This window comes from Medicago sativa, chromosome 3, assembly GCF_051527215.1.
Source record: "Medicago sativa cultivar Bolivia chromosome 3, Bolivia_mono, whole genome shotgun sequence".
Lineage (NCBI taxonomy): Eukaryota > Viridiplantae > Streptophyta > Magnoliopsida > Fabales > Fabaceae > Medicago > Medicago sativa.
This window is the reverse complement of record NC_140751.1, coordinates 12,893,357-12,913,670: the sequence shown is the minus strand read 5'-3', so window position 1 is coordinate 12,913,670 and position 20,314 is coordinate 12,893,357. Positions and strand designations below refer to the sequence as shown.

The 20,314-nt window shown below is 34.4% G+C and overlaps 3 protein-coding genes across 4 annotated transcripts; all 3 read left to right on the top strand.

Annotated features, from left to right (window-relative positions):
• Positions 1-756: 756 nt before the first annotated feature.
• LOC146935846 (G-type lectin S-receptor-like serine/threonine-protein kinase At4g27290) lies at positions 757-9,442 on the top strand. Of its 2 annotated transcripts, none has more exons than XM_085750928.1 (7): positions 757-2,139; positions 2,434-2,538; positions 2,650-2,789; positions 2,872-3,082; positions 3,177-3,414; positions 3,853-4,003; positions 9,015-9,442. In XM_085750928.1, exons 1-7 carry the CDS (start codon positions 849-851, stop codon positions 9,315-9,317), a joined length of 2,439 nt encoding a protein of 812 aa, XP_085607054.1. In that variant the 5' UTR covers positions 757-848; the 3' UTR covers positions 9,318-9,442. The 2 variants fall into 2 exon arrangements, with proteins under 2 accessions (XP_085607054.1, XP_085607053.1); XM_085750927.1 differs by lacking the exon at positions 9,015-9,442 and adding an exon at positions 4,257-4,773 and having other exon boundaries at positions 870-2,139.
• Positions 5,336-8,170, top strand: LOC146935847 (G-type lectin S-receptor-like serine/threonine-protein kinase SD1-1). The gene is made up of 5 exons (XM_085757355.1): positions 5,336-5,501; positions 7,194-7,298; positions 7,408-7,544; positions 7,627-7,837; positions 7,932-8,170. The coding sequence occupies exons 1-5, from the start codon at positions 5,336-5,338 to the stop codon at positions 8,168-8,170; spliced, it is 858 nt and encodes a 285-aa protein (XP_085613481.1).
• A 6,864-nt stretch (positions 9,443-16,306) lies between the features above and the next one.
• Positions 16,307-20,297, top strand: LOC146935845 (G-type lectin S-receptor-like serine/threonine-protein kinase At4g27290). The gene is made up of 7 exons (XM_085750925.1): positions 16,307-17,606; positions 17,872-17,988; positions 18,155-18,309; positions 18,383-18,593; positions 18,686-18,923; positions 19,322-19,472; positions 19,726-20,297. The coding sequence occupies exons 1-7, from the start codon at positions 16,325-16,327 to the stop codon at positions 20,026-20,028; spliced, it is 2,457 nt and encodes an 818-aa protein (XP_085607051.1). The 5' UTR covers positions 16,307-16,324; the 3' UTR covers positions 20,029-20,297.
• Positions 20,298-20,314: the final 17 nt, after the last annotated feature.

Here is a 20,314-nt window from a genome sequence, read left to right as displayed (position 1 = left end):
TCCGGTCCAGAACAGATATGTACTTAGACGAAACTATTGTGTGCTCGTTCAAGTACTGAGTTTGTGTTGTTTAATTACAAACTTAAATATATTCAACTTTCTTTGAATAATGAAATGTCTACATTTGAATGATAGCATTAGCATGTTACTCACAAAGAAGCAAATGTGGAAATATATCTCGTTGAAACAGTCTACATATTAGATGGATGAGTTTCACCGCCTATAGTGTAAGCATGGTGGGCAAATTAAATTACTTTATACTTAGAGTTTAATTTTCATGCATGATCACAACCATTTGTTGTGTGACTTGTCACTATAAAAGTCAAACAAATCGAGTGATCTAACTATTATGAAATATGATACTCTAAACTCAAATAAATATTATTGTCTTATTTACAAATAGAGTGTTTTTTTTGGTTACATTTACAAATAGAGTTTGATTTGCATTGGAGAATTTCAAATAAAAACTTTTATACTATTTTTTGAGGAAAAAAACTTTTATAGTATTAAAATTTCTTTCGCAAAGTTCAAGATACCGCATTGACGTATAAAACAGCATAATTCACGTTTTCACTTCATTAGAAAAACAACAACGAGTTTTAAAAATAATTCCCTTTACATCATGGATAACAATTTACTTATACAACAAATGAATAAACAAGTATATCTATTTCCTAGTTTCACTATCAGAGCATCATTGACTAATATATAAATTAGTATTTTCCATAAATCAAATACACACAACAATAAACAATAACAAGTTGCAAATGCTTAATCTTCAAACAAACTAAAAGCATGGGAAGACTTGGACTAAGTCGTGTCAACTGAATTAGGAATTTGATAAAATTATGAAAATAATTAGAACAATCAAATCAAACACAGACAGAATGGAGAACAATAACAAGGGGCTTATGCTAATGGTGTTTTGTTTCTTCTTTTGCTCCATGCTCACTTTATCTACACAGAAAACTTTTACTACTATTGCTCCAAATCAGTTTATGCAATTTGGTGATACTCTTGTTTCTGCAGCTGGAATGTATGAAGCAGGATTTTTCAACTTTGGCGATTCACAACGCCAATACTTCGGTATATGGTACAAGAACATATCACCAAGGACTGTTGTGTGGGTTGCCAATAGAAATACTCCTACACAAAACTCAACAGCAATGCTGAAACTCGACGATCAAGGAAGTCTTGTTATTGTTGATGGCTCCAAAGGCATTATCTGGTCCTCCAGTTTATCAAGAATTGGAGTGAAATCAGTTATTCAGCTTTTGGATTCGGGAAATCTTGTCCTGAAAGATGCAAACAACTCTCGGAACTTTCTGTGGGAAAGTTTTGATCATCCTGGTAACACTTTCCTTCCTGGAATGACGCTGAAAAGTAATTTAATTACCGGTCCATATAGATATCTCACATCTTGGAGAAGCGCTCAAGATCCGGCTGACGGTGAGTATTCATATAGGATAGATATACATGGTTTTCCTCAACTAGTTACAGTAAAGGGAACAACAATTTTGTATAGAGGAGGACCATGGAATGGATTTCTTTTCAGTGGTTCTTCTTGGCAAAGTTTGTCTAGAGTCTTGAATTTCTCAATAGTTTTCACTGACAAAGAAGTCTCTTATCAATATGAAACTTTGAACAGTTCAATTAATACTAGACTGGTGCTAGATACATACGGAATTTCACAACGTTTGCAATGGTCAGATAGGACACAAACTTGGGAGTCTATATCTTCTCGTCCGGCTGACCAGTGTGATCCTTATGACACTTGTGGTATCAATTCTAACTGCAATGTTGATATCTTTCCAATATGTGAATGCTTGGATGGTTTCATCAAATTGAGTGGTGGGTGTGTAAGGAAAACAAGTTTAAATTGTCTCCATGGAGATGGATTTTTACCATACACAAACATGAAGTTGCCAGACACATCAACATCTTGGTATGACAAGAGCTTGAGCCTTGAGGAATGTAAGACAGTGTGTTTGAAAAACTGTTCGTGCACTGCATATGCAAATTCAGATATCAGAGACGGTGGAAGTGGCTGCTTACTTTGGTTTGACAACATTGTTGACATGAGAAAACATCCAGACCTAGGACAAGACATTTACATACGATTGGCATCTTCAGAACTTGGTATTTTAACTTCCTATTACATATTTTGGCTTTTCAGTTAGATATAATATTTCATCACAAAACTTAAAATTAATAGGAATATATTACAAAACATCCACAGAGAACATACCGTCACAAAAACACATAAATGGCAACTTCTGAAAATACTCAACCTCTAGGAATTGAGTACCGTTCAAAACATAAAATTACGCGACACCATTAATTCTATATTTACTTTTCCCTATAGATCATTTTTCCTTCTTTTTAGTAAGCATCTATATCTGCTTGTTGACTGACATTTACTTTAACCATCAGATCATAAAAAGAATAAGAGGAACTCGAAGCTTGCTGGGACTGTCGCAGGAATTATAGGACTAATTGTTCTTATATTGGTCACATCAGTATATAGAAAGAAGCTTGGTAAGCCAAGTGAAATAAAATGTTCAAAAAAACACTTACAATGAACTATGAAATTTGATTGCTTTGTCCCTTTACTTTGTTGACATTAAACCACTTAAATTGTTACTTCAGGGTTTATTAAAAAGTTATTTCACAAGAAGGAAGATGGTGACTTGTCAACAATATTTGATTTTTCCACCATTACCAATGCAACAAATCACTTCTCTAACAGAAACAAGTTAGGAGAAGGTGGTTTTGGACCAGTGTACAAGGTAATGTCTTGATTACCAAGTTAATTTATCCCCTTATTTCATTAAGTACTATAAGTACTAACAATTCCAAAAATATTACTAGGGTATAATGGTAGATGGCCAAGAGATTGCTGTTAAGAGGCTTTCTAAAACATCGATACAAGGATCCGAGGAGTTTAAAAATGAAGTAAAGATGATGGCAACACTTCAACACCGTAATCTAGTAAAACTTCTTGGCTGTTCTATTCGACAAGATGAAAAGTTGTTGATCTACGAATTCATGCCCAATAGAAGCTTGGATTACTTTATTTTTGGTTTGAACTTTCTCACCAACCAAATTAATTTCTCTAAGTTAAGTCTTGTCATAATGTAGTTCCCATGCTAACTTAAGAATGTGAAATTTGTTAGATACTATGCGAAGCAAATTACTAAATTGGAATAAGCGCCTGGAAATTATTAATGGAATTGCTCGAGGGCTGCTGTATCTTCATCAAGATTCTACACAAAGAATCATACATAGAGATCTCAAGACAAGCAATATTCTTCTTGATATTGATATGATCCCAAAGATATCAGATTTTGGTTTAGCCAGATCATTTATGGGAGACGAAGCCGAGGCTAATACAAATAGAGTGATGGGATCATAGTAATATCTAACCTACATTTATTTTAATTTAAGGCTTAAATAACTTTTTACTCTTTGTAATATACATTGATTTCGGTTTTCATTTCTATAAAAGATTTTTATCAGTTTGAATTCCGAAAATACAGGAAAGATTGTTTTTTGTCCTCATTATTTTGGTTTTAGTCTTTGATAATTATTGGTCAAATTGGAGTATTAGTCCATAGAATAGAGACTATACATGGACTATGTCCAATATCAACAAATATTACAAGTATTTGTGTTCAATTTTTAGGCATTATTACTGATAAATTTTTTATCTGGGGACTAATTACTAAAAAAATTACGTTACTAGAACTGTATATTATAGGTTCTGAGAAGTTATTTAAACCTTCGGTTCTTCCATGTTGCAACTCCTTTTAATATGCATTTTTCCTAACTTCAATATTTTTTTTCTTGCAGTGGATATATGCCTCCAGAATATGCAGCGCATGGATCTTTCTCAATAAAATCTGATGTTTTCAGCTTTGGAGTCGTCCTACTTGAGATAATTAGCGGTAGAAAGAATCACGGATTTCGTGACCCTCTACATCGTCTTAACCTTCTTGGTCATGTAAGTTTTGAAGTGTATATGTTTCTCTATCTTGCGACACATTGTATTTATTTTTTAGTTTCTTTCCATATATTCCGTTTTTTAGTCTCAATAAATCTTCTTCATGGGAAGGGATTTAAAATGAAAACTAATTCATATGATGATAATAGTTTAAAGTGAACTCCACACGTACATACACAAAATAAATCAATTAATCAAAATCAACATTATATGTAATGAGCTTACTCATGTTGTAACTTTGATGTCATTTTAGGCATGGAAACTATGGATTGAAGAAAGACCACTGGAGTTAATAGCTCACATATTATATGATGATGAGGCCATATGTTCAGAAATAATAAGATTTGTTCATGTTGGTCTATTGTGTGTACAGCAGCTACCAGAAGATAGGCCTAATATGTCATCTGTGGTATTTATGTTAAAGGGTGAAAAGTTACTCCCGAAACCAAATGAACCTGGGTTCTACGCTGCAAGGGATAATACAAATAGCGTAGAATCTTCATCAAAAGAGTTTTCAATAAATGAAGCTTCAATCTCATTGTTAGAGGCCCGATAGAATGCCACTGTGTGTGATATTATAGATATAGCTAAAATCATAGAACACTAATGTGTTGTACATGTGTAATTTTGTTAGTCTGATTCTTGATAAATTCCTGTTGTAAAAGCAGATTTCAAAAACTTATTTAAAAGAAGATGCCATTTAAATCTGGTATTGTAAATCAATTATTGTTGTAATGTAACAGAATTAAAAGATACTTGCTTACTCCAAATTAAACCATTACATGCTGCAAACATGCTCTCTTTTTGTAAAAGTTAATTGTTATCAGATGATTTATGATAGGGGCTCGGGTATATTGTGGTGTCTCAAGTCTCACATTGGTAGTATAATCTGGTATTGTAAGTCAAGTATTTAAGTAGCTTGGTTCTCTCTTTTAAACCTAGATTTAAGGGTGGATTTAACGAGTGTTTGATACTTATCAATTTATATCATAGCATGTTGTCGATCCCATGAAAAGAGATACCAACAAAGGGGTTGACGGGAAAGGTAGAGTAATGCGTTGAAGAGTGCACTCATCGTGACATCAACTCTTAGACTATGTATATTTTAAATTTGGGCTGGTTAAGTCGATCGGCCCACATGCCTATCTCTCCCATAACAAGTGGGAGAATCGAGAGACCCATGACCCGAACGCCTAGCCACATGGCTAGGACGCCAAACACCTTCCAGCCTAGGGCGAGGATTGAGGGGTTAGGAAGCTCCCAAATATCCCTCCCTAATGACAAGACGATACTTAAGCTGCAAGTCACCTCAGTCAATTATAAGAAAAACTAATGAGCTTCCAGGGAAAAACCCTAATCCTTCTTATACCACCAGGAAATCAGAGATGGGCCCCATCCGGCTCCTCCTCGTGGAATCACCCACGTGGCATTATCTCCATGAATCTACAAGGTCCACGAAGGCTTAGGATATCATACGCAACAATGTCAGGCAGTGTGAGTAAGAGGTCCAAGGGATCTAAGTCAGCATTGACTTAGTCTTCTCCACTTATGCATCATGTGCCTCTATTTTGGTTGTTGGATAATTTATTTAATATAAAGTTTTTATTTAGTTATTTTCATTATGCTATTTAATTTTACTGTCGTGCGTAAGATTTGTCTCCTTTGAAGCATAACCCTGATACATAGGCACTTAAGGAGGTGAGATACCTAATATTAGTGTATACTTGTCTTAAGCAGGAAGTAACTAATTAGTAACTAGGTAAACAAGCTATATAGCAGAACCTTGTGATAAAAGTACTTAGAGAGGTGACATACCTAATATTGGTGCAAACCTACTCAAATCAAAAAGTAACTGGTTAGTAATTAGGGAAACGGATGACCTTACGACTTAAATCAATGCAGTAGCTTCATTCTACACGAACCTTGGAAAAGCGCCTAGGCGCATTAAGGCGGACAGAAAAGCGCCTCGCGCATTCCAAAAGTGCCTGGCGCATGGCTCGCTTAGCCTAAAGCACCCATGCGCATGGAAAAGGCGTTAGGCGCATGGTGAGTTGTGAAAAAGTCACTTTTCATGACTTTTTTCGGCCCTGGAAAAGTCACTTTTCGTGACTCTTTTCACCCTTGGAAACTTTCCCTATAAATACTGCCTTCCTCATTCATAATTTCTCGTTCAGAACTAGAGCAGTTCAAGGGGAAGGCGATTCTAGAAGCCAGGGAGGGGTACTATCTTCTCCTATCTTTTCTACGGTGTGTTTTTATCTTTTTGTATCTTGTCTTTAGTTACCATGTGTAACTAAATAGTTATAGGTTAGAGTTCTACGATGAACTCTTATTTATTTTGTTGTGTAATTATTTGATTATATGTCATTTTTATAGTTATTTTATGTTTGCTATTTAGTTTTATTAGTCTAGATTTATTTCTTTAGTAGACACAACACTAGATTAGATACTTAGGTTGTGACAGTGCCTAACATTGTTATTACTATCTGGATGCTTATATTTATGTCCATATGCTAATAACTATATGTCTAGGAAGTAATTAGTTGATAGCTAGCGAATGATACCGAAAGCGAGTTGACCCTAATAGTAAGTACTTAGGAGGTGGCATTACTAATATTAAGTAAAATATGCTAAACCTAGGAGGTAACTAGTTAGAGATTAAGGAAACAAGTGGTTGCATGAATTAAATAAGTTGAACCTAATAGAAGCATTCTCCTCGACCCTTGGTAAGGTACAAGCTTATAGGGCTTCCCATTTGTAGAACTACCGAGAGATGGAGTGTGCGTTGAGATACCTAAGATTCATGGATAGGCTAACATAATGGAAATTTAACACTTTTCAGCCTTAGGAAAAACTGGAAGGCCAATTTTAGTCCACGCTTCAATTAACTTTGAATTAACATGACCCCCACACGTATAGATCATCGTGTGATCAACAGGTGTAGTTAGCCATGGATAGACCTATAATCAACTTCTGAAAATAATCAACCTCTAGGAATTGAGTACCGTCATAAAAACACATAAATGCCAACTTCTGAAAACAATCAACCTCTAGGAATTGAGTACCGTTCAAAACTTAAAATTATGCGACACTAATAATTTTATATTCATTTTTCCCTATAGATCATTTTTCCTTCTTTTTAGTATGCATCTATATCTGCTTGTTGACTGACATTTACTTCAACTATCAGATCATAAAAAGAATAAGAGGAACTCGAAGCTTGCTGGGACTGTCGCAGAAATTCTAGGACTAATTGTTCTTATATTGGTCACATCAGTATATAGAAAGAAGCTTGGTAAGCCAAGTGAAATAAAATGTTCAAAAAAACACTTACAATGAACTCTGAAACTTGATTGCTTTGTCCCTTTACTTTGTTGACATTAAACCCTAAATTGTTACTTTAGGGCATATTAAAAAGTTATTTCACAAGGAAGATGATGACTTGTCAACAATATTTGATTTTTCCACCATCACCAATGCAACAAATCACTTCTCTAACAGAAACAAGTTAGGAGAAGGTGGTTTTGGACCAGTGTACAAGGTAAAGTCTTGGTTACCAAGCTAATTTATCCCCTTATTTCACTAAGTACTATAAGTCCTAAAATTTCCAGAAATATTACTAGGGCATAATGCTAGATGGCCAAGAGATTGCTGTTAAGAGACTTTCTAAAACATGGATACAAGGATCCGAGGAATTCAAAAATGAAGTAAAGATGATGGCAACACTTCAACACCGTAATCTAGTAAAACTTCTTGGCTGTTCTATTCGACAAGATGAAAAGTTGTTAATCTACGAATTCATGCCCAATAGAAACTTGGATTACTTTATTTTTGGTTTGAACTTTCTCACCGACTAAATTAATTTTTCTTAGTTTAGTCTTGTTATAATGTAGTTCCCATGCTAACTTAAGAATGTGAAATTTGTTAGATACTATGCGAAGCAAATTACTAAATTGGAATAAGCGCCTGGAAATTATTAATGGAATTGCTCGAGGGCTGCTGTATCTTCATCAAGATTCTACACAAAGAATCATACATAGAGATCTCAAGACAAGCAATATTCTTCTTGATATTGATATGATACCAAAGATATCAGATTTTGGTTTAGCAGGATCATTTATGGGAGACGAAGCCGAGGCTAATACAAATAGAGTGATGGGATCATAGTAATATCTAACTTACAATTATTTCAATTTAAGGCTTAAATAACTTTTTAGTCTATGTTTTATACATTGATTTCGGTTTTCGTTTCTATAAAAGATTTTTATCAATTTGAATTCCAAAAATACAGGAAAGATTGTTTTTTGTCCTCATTATTTTGGTTTTAGTCTTCGATAATAATTGTTCATGTTGGAGTATTAGTCCCTACTCGTTCTGAGATAATAATTATACATGGACTATATCCAATATCAACAAATATTACAAGCAATGTGTTCTATATTTTAGGCATTATCACTGATAAGGATTTTATTTAGGGACTAATTACTAAAAAAATTACGTTACTAGTATTGTATGTTATAGGTTCTGAGAAGTTGTTTAAACCTTCGGTTCTGCCATGTTGCAACTCCTTTTAAAATACATTTTTCTGAACATAATTTTTTTTTCTTGCAGTGGATATATACCTCCAGAATATGCAGCGCATGGATCTTTCTCAATAAAGTCAGATGTTTTTAGCTTTGGAGTCGTTGTGCTGGAGATAATTAGCGGTAGAATGAATCACGGATTTCGTGACCCTCTACATCGTCTTAACCTTCTTGGTCATGTAAGTTTTGAAGTGTATATGTTTCTCTATCTTGCGACACACTGTATTTATTTTTTAGTTGCTTTTCATATATCCCTTTTTTTGTCTCAATAAATCTTCTGCATGGGAAGAAATTCAAAATAAAATCTAATTCATAGGATGATAATAGTTTCAAGTGAACTCCACACATACCAGCGCACAAAATAAACCAATCAATCAAAATCCACATGTGTTGAGCTTACTCATGTTGTAACTTTGATGTCATTTTAGGCATGGAAACTATGGATTGAAGAAAGGCCACTGGAGTTAATAGCTGACATATTATATGATGATGAAGCCATATGTTCAGAAATAGTAAGATTTATTCATGTTGTTCTATTGTGTGTACAACAGCTACCAGAAGATAGGCCTAATATGTCATCTGTGGTCTTCATGTTAAAGGGTGAAAAGTTACTCCCGAAACCAAATGAACCCGGGTTCTACACTGCAAGGGATAATAAAAATAGCATGGAATCTTCATCTAAAGAGTGTTCAATAAACGAAGCTTCAATCTCATTGTTAGAGGCCCGATAGAATGCCACTGTGTGTGATATTAAATTTTGGTTTTGACAAATATAGATATAGATAGATCGTAGAACACTAATGTGTTGTACATGTGTAATTTTGTTAGTCTGATTCTTGATAAATTCCTGTTGTAAAAGCAGATATCAAAAACTTATTTAAAAGAAGATGCCATTTATATCTGGTATTGTAAACCAATTATTGTTGCAATGTGACAGAATTAAAGGATACTTGCTTACTCCAAATTGAACCATTACATGCTGCAAACATGCTCTCTTTTTGTAAAAGTTAATTGTTATCAGAAGGTTTATGATAGGGGCTCGGGTATATTGTTGTGTCTCAAGTCTCACATTGGTAGTATAATCTGGTATTGTAAGTCAAGTATTTCAGTAGCTTGGTTCTCTCTTTTAAACCTAGATTTATGGGAGGATTTTCCGAGTGTTTGATACTTATCAATTTAAATCAGAGCATGTTGTCGATCCCATGAAAAGAGATACCAACGAACGGGTTGACGGGAAAGGAAGAGTAAAGCATTGTAGAGTGCACTCGCCATTACATCAACTCTTAGACTATGTATATTTTAAATTTGGGCTGGTTGAGTCGATCGGCCCACATGCCTATTGCTCCCATAACAAGTGGGTGAATCAAGAGACCCATGACCCGAACGCCCAGCCACATGGCTAGGGAGCCAGACACTTTCCAGTCTAGGGCGAGGATTGAGGGGTTAGGAAGCTCTGAAATGTCCCTCCCTAATGACAAGACGATACTTACGTTGCAAGTCACCTCCCTCAATTAGAAGAACCCTAATCCTTCCTGTACCACTAGGAAATCAGAAATGGGCCCCATCCAGCTCCTCCTCTCGGAATCACCCACGTGGCATGATCTCCATGAATCCATAGGGTCCACGAAGGCTTAGGATATCATACACAACCATGCCAGGCGGTGTGAGTACGAGGTCCAAGGGATCTAAGTCATCCCTGACTTAGTCTTCCCCACCTATGCATCATGTGCCTCTATTTTGGTTGTTGGATAATTTATTTAATATAAAGTCTTTATTTAGTTATTTTACTATTGTTATTTAAATTTACTATCATGCGTAAGATTTGTCTCCTATGAAGCTTAACCCTGATACATAGGCACTTAGGGAGGTGACATACCTAATATTGGTGTATACTTGTCTTAAGCAGGAAGTAACTAATTAGTATCTAGGTAAACAAGCTATAGAGAAGAACCTTGAGATAAAAGTACTTAGAGAGGTGACATACCTAATATTGGTGCAAACCTACTCATATCAGGAAGTAATTGGTTAGTAATTAGGGAAACAGATGACTTCACGACTTAAATCAACCCAGTAACTTCATTCTGCTTGAACCTTGGTAAGGTAGACATTGATAAGACTGTGATGACAGATCATCTTACATTATTCTTAACATGTTTTTCAGTCTTTTTTAGTAGGATTTACTAGTAAAACAAAGGAGTGTTAGAGTAATTTCCTATGATTTTGGGACATTTGTAACGATTTCTATATTTGAGATTGTAATCAGAGTTTTCCCGAAACATAGAAATTTTAGGGTGTTCTTGATGTAATTCACGAAGAAATCATGCAAATCGAAAAAGCAAGACATCCGAAGATTTATGTGGTCCTTGGGAAGACGAAGATTCAAGATTCAAGAGGTCTCAGAAGTAATTACAGAGGGAGTAATTTTGTTCCCAAGTTCCAAGACATCTTACATTGAAGAAAACACCAAAATGGGCAAAGAAGACAAGCGATTCAGCATTGAATTTACACTGAAGCGCCTGGGCACTTTGGAAAAGTGCCGAGGCTCATTAAAGTGGCCAGAAGCGCCCTGCGCATTCGAAATGCGCCTAGCACGGCTCACTTAGCCTAAAGTGCCTAGGCGGATGGAAAAGGTGCTAGGCGCATGGTGAGTTGCGAATATATGAGTGTTCCATTTGAATGTTATTTTTACTCGAATTTGTGGTCGTTCTTTACGGATGATCAGTTAGATTATAATACACCTGAGGCATTTTTCTTTGGTACCTTGAGCCTTTCTAGCCACCCTTGTTATATTCTTATTATCCTTTGTGAAACCAATTTGAGCCTCCAAATGAAAAGTTATTTTCTGTAAATTAGTGACGAATCATGTCACAGTCCTAAACCTTATATGTACCCTGTTTGATTTCACTTAGAGTTAGATAGAAATTATTTTGACTGAGTATGGTTTGAAGCTAAGTTTGGGATTTCTCTTTGAAATTAATAACATCTTATGTTTGGGGTGGGGTACAGTAGAACTTATTTATCAAAAAGAAAAAAAATGATAAAAAGATGTAGATTGCCATGGGTCTACACACACACAAAAAAAATAGAAAAAAAAAATCAAGAGCCAAAAACATCAAAAAAAATTTGTCTCTTCAAAAAAAAATGTTTATGTTTCTGTCATGAAAAGATAGATAGTTCTACTGTAGTACCCATCTTGACTGATTCAAGGAAGGAGAGGTTGGCAGCACATCAATGTTTAGAAGGAATCCCTAGGTTAGTAAACTAACTCCAAGTTTCTTTGTTAGCCTACTTTCCCAAATATATCCACCCTTAACCTGAGCCAAGTTATAACCCTTAAAGTCCTCACAGTGTGTATATAGTTTAACTTTGACTGTATGTTTAGAATTGTTTCAAATTTACAGCAAGGTACATTCATGTGACGACTGGAGTGGGCAAATGTCGTGACCAGTCCTACTGGCTTTAGGTGATACATATGTGTATCATAGAAAATAGTGTGGCTGAGAATATAGTACTTTCTCCTAGTCAGTCCCACTTGAATGTAACGTGGTAGTTAGTTGCTTCTCTGTTGTATATGTAATGAAAGACGTCATGAGCACAATACTCGTAAAGGTATGTTTTCCCAAAATAAAATGCAAAGAATAACTTTTTTTTCGTTACTTGAGGACAAGCAATAGCTTAAGTTTGGGGTTGTGATGACAGGTCATCTTACGTTATTCTTAGCATGTTTTTCAGTCTTTTTCAGTAGGTTTTACCAGCAAAATAGAGGAGTATTAGAGTAATTGTCTATGATTTCAGGACATTTGTAATGTTTTCTATATTTGAGTCTGTAATCAAAGTTTTCCTGAAACATAGCAATTTTAGGGTGTTCTTGATGTAATTCACACAGAAATCATGCAAATCGACAAATCAAGACATCCGAAGATTTATGTGGTCCTTGGGAAGACGAAGATTGAAGATTTAAGAGGCCTCATAAGATGTTACAAATGAAGGAATTTTGTTCCCAAGTTCCAAGACATCTTACAATGAGGAAAACACCAAAACATGCGAAGAAGACGGGAGATTAAGCACTGAATTTACACTGAAACGCCTGGGCGATTTGGAAAAGCGTATAAGCGCATTAAGCTGGCCAGAAAAGTACCATGCGCATTTGAAAAGCGCCTGGCGCATGGCTCACTTAGCCTAAAACACCTAGCGCATGGAAAAAGCGCTAGGCGCATGGTGACTTGCGAAAAAAGTCACTTTTTGTGACTTTTTCGCCTCTGGAAAACCCCTACTTTTAGCCCAAGTTAGGTGGAAACTTTCCCTATAAATACCGTCTTCCTCATTCATAATTTCTCATTCAGAACTGGAGCAGTTCAAGAGGAAGGCAATTCTAGGAGCCAAGGAGGAGTTCTATCTTCTCCTATATTTTCTAGGGTATGTTTTTATATTTTTGTATCTTGTCTTTAGTTACCATGTGTAATTAAGTAGTTATATGATAGAGTTCCAAGATGAATTCCTATTTATTTTGTTGGATAATTATTTAATTATATGTCGTTTATTTAGTTATTTTATGTTATCTTTTTAGTTTTATTAGTCTATATTTATTTCTGTAGTAGACACATCCCTATATTAGATACTCGGGTTGTGACAGGTCCTAACATTGTTATTACTATCTGGATGCTTGTATCTTGATATTTATCTCCTTATACTAATAACTATCTATCTACAAAGTAATTAGTTAATCGCTAGCGAAGGATACCCAAAGTGAGTTGACCCTTGTATTAAGTACTTAGGAGGTGACATTACTAATATTGAGTAAAATCTGCTGAACCTAGGAGGTAACTAATTAGAGATTAAGGAAACAAGTGGTTGCTTGAAGGAAATAAGTTGAACCTAATAGAACCATTCTCCCCGACCCTTGGTAAGGTAGACGCTAACAGGGCTTTCCGTTTGTAGAACTATCGAGAGGGAGAGTGTGCGTTGAGATACCTAAGATTCATGGATGAGCTAACATAATGGAACTTTAGCAGTTCATAGCCTTAGGAAAAACTGGAAGGCCAATTTAAGTTCATACTTCAATTACCTTTAAATTAACAAGACCTCGCACGTAAAGATCACCGTGTGACCAACAGGTGCAGTTAGACATCGGAGGGATAGACCTATAATCAACTGGGAGAGTAAGGCCCCGCACGTAAGGATCACTGTGTGATCAGCATGTGCAACTTGATGACCGACTAGGTTAGAAACGTCCCACGGTCTCAACACTTACATAGTTCACTTAGAATAACTAGATGCAACATGTATGCTAATTAAATATCTAACAAATAAATAGGGGCGATTCGAATAATCCTCTAATCACTGTTACTTTTCTGCAACCAAAAACAGGTAACTTGCTCTGTTGCAAACAGATAAAAATTGCAAATCTCTTAACCCTTATCTCTTTATTTTATCGTCAACTTAAAATAAGTAATGCAAGTTGTTTGGACGAAACAAAAATCCATGTGGATACGATACTCACTTATCACTTTATTACTTGGTAAACGATTTGGTACACTTGCCTAATCCGACCATCAAGTTTTTGGCGTTGCTGCCGGGGATTGTTGATATTTTTGATTAAGCAATTCAAATTACTTATTCATAATTATTAAGAGATGAACAACAAAAGAGAGTGGGTTGACAAATGAAAGATTCCAAAAGCATAGATCTGAATTTATATAAAAAGGGGTGGATGCGTAATTTGTATATTTGGGAGAAAAAATGTTAATTTTGAATTCAAATTTTACATCTCATTGAATCTCTTGTTATAAAAGCCTAATAAATTTCATTTATGTCAAAACTAATTATGACACCTTGTTAAATGTCACTTAATAGAAAGCAAGGTGGAGGGCAAGTTTGTCCGATTAAAAAGCATTGAGGGACAATAAAGACTTTGCAAGTAGTTTGGAGGGAAAAAAAATAGGTTTATAGTTAGCTTGACCTAACAAATAAAAAACTATAAAAGATAATGATTTTGAAATTACAATTATATTTTTATTTTTTGAGAAAAAAAATTGTTTGAGAATCCGCCAAATACATTTGGAATATACAACCTATTTCACATGTCCATCCTTGACATAAACAAAGTCTCCACTCACCACCAAAAAAAAAAAAAAAACAAAACAAAAAATACAAAGTCTCCACTTGTCCATCCTTAATGTTGAATAAGAATATAGTTTGTTCATCATTGGCATCTTGTTTGTTTGGACCTCAACTTACATCATGTTCAAAGAATCAAATGTGGAAAACTTTGCCTTAATTGAAGTTGAAACTTGTTAATGTTGAATAAGATTATGGTGGCGAAGCCAAAAATCCGCCTAATACAAACAGTTTATACGATGGACGACTTCATGGCCTATAGCGGAAGCATGGCGGGCAATTTACATTACTTATATTTAGAGTTTAATTTTCATGCATGATGACAACCATTCATTTGTGTTACTTGTTATTGTAAAAGTCAAACAAATAAAGTGGTCTACAGATTTTGATAATGTGACACTCTAAGCCCAAAATAAATATTATTGTTTTATTCAATAATAGAGTTTGATTCTTAGCAGAAAAAGTCAAACAAACTTAGTTTAGTAACTACTACCTCCGTCCCTTATTATAGGACACCGTTTTAGAAAAAATACGGTTTTTAAGAAAGTTGATTATTGTGTTAAATTTGTTGACAAATGATATTTTTTTCCATGTTTGCCCTTCTAATAATTGAAATCACAATTCATTATTTTCCTATATTAATTACCCACTACTACTTGAATAATGCACCAAATTAATTTATCATTGTACCCATTACTGAAAATGAACGTGAATGAACCTTGTATATTGAATGTAGACTAGTTGGAAAGCAACACAAAAAATTGAAACGTGAATAACCTTTCCCTTTCTTTTCTTTTTTTTTTCCTACAAAAATTTGGAATCACTCTTGTTTTCCCACTAAACTTATTGCTGTTCTTTCATCAAAGAAAAAAAAAATTTATTGCTTTTCAAAAAAATATGTAGAGTAAATAGGGGTAATTTTGTAAAGAAATAATTAATGCACTTGAAAATATCAAAAGGGTCTTATAATAAGGGACAAAAAAATTTTCTAAAAGGGTCCTATAATAAGGGACGGAGGTAGTAATATTTTTCTTTGCTAGGATAGGATTCCACATTGACCTATAACAGAACATAATTCACATTTTCACTTTATTATTATATTAACAACAACAACATTAAATCCTCTCTAAAAAAATAACATTAAATACTTTGTTTTTTCTTGTGTGTTTTAAAAATAATGGTCTTGTTAACGAGTGTTTCGATGCACTCTTTAAACATTATAAAATAAACAATTACTATTATTTAAAAAAAGTAAAATATTTCGATTTTCAAGATATTGATTACATGCATTTTTATAAATACTACTACTTATAATCTATAAAGAGTGCCCAGAGGCACTGGTTGAGATTTTCCTTAAAAAGAAAATCTTTTACAGTTACTTATATTATAACAACTAAATAAATAAGTTACATCTCTTTTTCAGTATCACCATCAACATTGAATATCTATATAAATCAGCATTTTCCTTAAATTAAAAACACGCAAAACAACAATAATAATGCTTAATCGTCAAACAAACAAAAAACATGGGAAGACTTGGACTAATTAGCCGTGTCAACTGAAATAGGAATTTGATAAAATTATGAAAATTAAGAGAACAATCAAATCAAACACAGACAGAATGGAGAACAATAACAAGGGGATTATGCTAATGGTGTTTTGTTTCTTCTTTTGCTCCATGCCCAATTTCTCTACACAGAAAACTTTTGCTACTATTGCTCCAAATCAGTTTATGCAATTTGGTGATACTCTTGTTTCTGCAGCTGAGAGGTATGAAGCAGGATTTTTCAACTTTGGAGATGCACAACGCCAATACTTTGGTATATGGTACAAGGACATATCACCAAGGACTATTGTGTGGGTGGCCAATAGAAATACTCCTGCACAAAACTCAACAGCAATGCTGAAACTTAACGATCAAGGAAGTCTTGTTATTCTTGATGGCTCCAAAGGCATTATCTGGAACTCGAATTCATCGAGAATTGGAGTGAAACCAGTTGTTCAGCTTTTGGATTCGGGAAATCTTGTCCTGAAGGATGCAAACAATTCTCAGGATTTTCTGTGGGAAAGTTTTGACTATCCCGGTAACACTTTCCTCGCTGGAATGAAGCTGAAAAGTAACTTAGTTACTGGTCCATATAGATATCTCACATCTTGGAGAAGCCCTCAAGATCCGGCTGAAGGTGAGTGTTCATATAGGATAGATATACATGGTTTTCCTCAACTGGTTACTCTAAAGGGATCAACAGTTCTGTATAGAGGAGGGTCATGGAATGGATTTCTTTTCACTGGTGTTTCTTGGCAAAGACTGCATAGGGTCTTGAATTTCTCAGTAGTGGTCACCGACAAAGAATTCTCTTATCAATATGAAACTTTGAACAGTTCAATTAATACTAGATTGGTGCTAGATCAATATGGAACTTCACAACGTTTTCAATGGTCAGATAGGACACAGATTTGGGAGGCTATATATGGTCTTCCTGCAGACCAGTGTGATGCTTATGACTTGTGTGGTATCAATTCTAACTGCAATGGTGATATCTTTCCAATATGTGAATGCTTAAAAGGTTTCGTGCCAAAATCTCAACCAGAGTGGGAGTCATCAAATTGGTCTGGTGGGTGCATAAGGAAAACACGTTTAAATTGTCTCCATGGAGATGGATTTTTGAAGTACACAAACATGAAGTTGCCAGATACATCATCATCATGGTATAACAAGAGCTTGAGCCTTGAGGAATGTAAGACAAGGTGTTTGAAAAACTGTACTTGCACTGCATATGCAAATTCTGATATCAGAGGTGATGGGAGTGGCTGCTTACTTTGGTTTGACAACATTGTGGACATGAGAAAACATCAAGACCTAGGACAAGACATTTACATACGGCTGGCATCTTCAGAACTTGGTATTTTCATTTCTTATTACATATTTCGTCCTTTCAGTTAGATATATAGCATAAATTTACATATTTCACCATTTGTGTTGATATTATTAAGGACTAGTAATTTCTCTTTTCACTTTCAAGTATGTATATACCTGAGCTATTTCTAAGAAGAAGAAGTTGTGATCAACTTCCAAATGGAAGTTTTGTTCTCTGTAGATGCTTTTTTCTTCTCTTTAGTATGCTCCTATACCTTCTATGTTTGACTGACATTAACTTCAAACCTCAGATCATAAAAAGAATATGCGGAAATTGAAGCTAGCTGGGACTGTTGCAGGAGTTGTTGCATTCATTATAGGACTAACCGTTCTCATATTGATCACATCAGCATATAGAAAGAAGCTTGGTAAGCCGAGTGAAAAAGTTATGACAAGTAAATCTCAAATATTTATGATTTACTTACTCAAATAGTGCTGCAAACAGAATTAGTTACAAATTACAATGAACTCTAAAGTTTGATTTATGTGTTTCTTTACTATCTTAACATTAAACCACTAAAATTGTTACTTCAGGGTATATAAAAAATTTATTTCTCTGGAAGCACAAGAAGGAGAAGGAATATGGTGATTTGGCAACAATATTTGATTTTTCAACCATCACTATTGCAACAAATAATTTCTCTGTCAAAAACAAGTTGGGAGAAGGTGGTTTTGGATCAGTGTACAAGGTATAGTCTTCGATATCATGTTAATTTATTTCACCATATACTCTAGTACTAAAATTTTCAAAAATATTACTAGGGTGTAATGGTAGACGGCCAAGAGATTGCTGTTAAGAGGCTTTCTAAAACATCGGCACAAGGAACCAAAGAGTTCAAAAATGAAGTAAACTTGATGGCAACACTTCAACACCGTAATCTTGTAAAACTTCTTGGTTGTTCTATTCAACAAGATGAAAAGTTGTTGATCTATGAATTCATGGCCAACAGAAGCTTGGATTACTTTATTTTTGGTTTGAACTTTCTCACCAACGAAATTAATTTCTTAGTTTACTCTTGTCATAAAGTAGTTCCCATGCTAACTTAAGAATGTGAAATTTGTTAGATACTATGCGAAGCAAATTGCTAAATTGGAATAAGCGCCTGGAAATTATTGATGGAATTGCTCGAGGGCTGTTGTATCTTCATCAAGATTCTACATTAAGAATCATACATAGAGATATGAAAACAAGCAATATTCTTCTTGATATCAATATGATCCCAAAGATAGCAGATTTTGGTTTAGCCAGATCATTTATGGGAGACGAAGCAGAGGCTAATACAAATAGATTGATCGGATCATAGTAATATCTAACTTACATTTATTTCAATTTAAGGCTTAAATGACTTTTTAGTCTTTGAAATATACATTGATTTCAGTTTTCGTTTCTATTAAAGATTTTTATCAGTTTGAATTCCTAAAATACAAGAAAGATTGTTTTTTATCCTCATTATTTTGGTTTTCTTTGATAATAATTGTTCATATTGGAGTATTAGTCCATAGAGTAGAGACTATACATGGACTATGTCCAATATCAACAAATATTACAAGCATTGTGTTCTACGTTTTAGGCATTATTACTGATAAGAATTTTATTTAGGGACTAATTACTAAAAAAATTACGGTACTTATTTAAACCTTCAGTTCTGTGCCATGTTGCAGCTCCTTTTACTAAAAACTGCAATTTTTTTTTTCTTGCAGTGGATATATGCCTCCAGAATATGCAGCGGATGGATCCTTCTCAATAAAATCTGATGTTTTTAGCTTTGGAGTCGTTGTACTTGAGATAATTAGCGGTAGAAAGAATCATGGATTTCGTGACCCTCTACATCGTCTTAACCTTCTTGGTCATGTAAGTTTTGAAGTGTATATGTTTCTCTATCTTGTGACACACTTTATTTATTTTTTAGTTGCTTTCCATATATCCCTTTTTTTGGTCTCAATAAATCTACTGCGTGGGAAGAAATTCAAAATGAAAACTGATTCATATAAGGATAATAGTTTAAAATGAACTCGACGCATACCAACACACAATAAATCAATCAATCAAAATCCACATTATAATTGTTGAGCTTACTCATGTTGTAACTTTGATATCATTTTAGGCATGGAGACTATGGATTGAAGGAAGGCCACTGGATTTAATAGCTGACATATTATATGATGATGAGGCCATATGTTCAGAAATAATAAGATTTATTCATGTTGGTCTATTGTGTGTACAACAGCTACCAGAAAATAGGCCTAATATGTCGTCTGTGGTTTTTATGTTGAAGGGTGAAAAATTACTCCCAAAACCAAGTGAACCCGGGTTCTACACTGCAAGGGATAATACAAATAGCATAGATTCTTCATCTAAAGAGTTTTCAAAAAATGAAGCTTCAATCTCATTGTTAGAGGCCCGATAGCATGCCACTCCGTGTGATACTAATTTTGGTTTTGACAAATATAGATATGGATAGATCATAGAACACTAATGTGTTGTGCATGTGTAATTTTATGTTAGTCTGATTCTTGATAAATTGCTATTGTAAAAGCAGATTTCAGAAACTTATTTAAAAGAAGATGCCATTTATATCTGGTATTGTAAATCAATTATTCCTGTAATGTAACAGTATTATAGGATACTTGATGTCCATTTGTAGAATCGTTCAGAATCTGAAATTTCATTTTTTTATCTTTTGGAATGTGATT

Excerpts from the sequence above, each read along its gene's own strand:
- LOC146935846 (XM_085750928.1), top strand. The coding sequence starts at position 849 with ATGAAAATAATTAGAACAATCAAATCAAACACAGACAGAATGGAGAAC. Across the intron at positions 2,539-2,649 it reads AGTATATAGAAAGAAGCTTG|GGTTTATTAAAAAGTTATTT; the intron begins GTAAGCCAAGTG and ends TTGTTACTTCAG. Across the intron at positions 3,083-3,176 it reads CTTGGATTACTTTATTTTTG|ATACTATGCGAAGCAAATTA; the intron begins GTTTGAACTTTC and ends GAAATTTGTTAG.
- LOC146935845 (XM_085750925.1), top strand. The coding sequence starts at position 16,325 with ATGGAGAACAATAACAAGGGGATTATGCTAATGGTGTTTTGTTTCTTC. Across the intron at positions 17,607-17,871 it reads GCTGGCATCTTCAGAACTTG|ATCATAAAAAGAATATGCGG; the intron begins GTATTTTCATTT and ends TTCAAACCTCAG. Across the intron at positions 18,594-18,685 it reads CTTGGATTACTTTATTTTTG|ATACTATGCGAAGCAAATTG; the intron begins GTTTGAACTTTC and ends GAAATTTGTTAG.
- LOC146935847 (XM_085757355.1), top strand. The coding sequence starts at position 5,336 with ATGAGCTTCCAGGGAAAAACCCTAATCCTTCTTATACCACCAGGAAAT. Across the intron at positions 7,299-7,407 it reads AGTATATAGAAAGAAGCTTG|GGCATATTAAAAAGTTATTT; the intron begins GTAAGCCAAGTG and ends TTGTTACTTTAG. Across the intron at positions 7,545-7,626 it reads GTTTTGGACCAGTGTACAAG|GGCATAATGCTAGATGGCCA; the intron begins GTAAAGTCTTGG and ends AAATATTACTAG.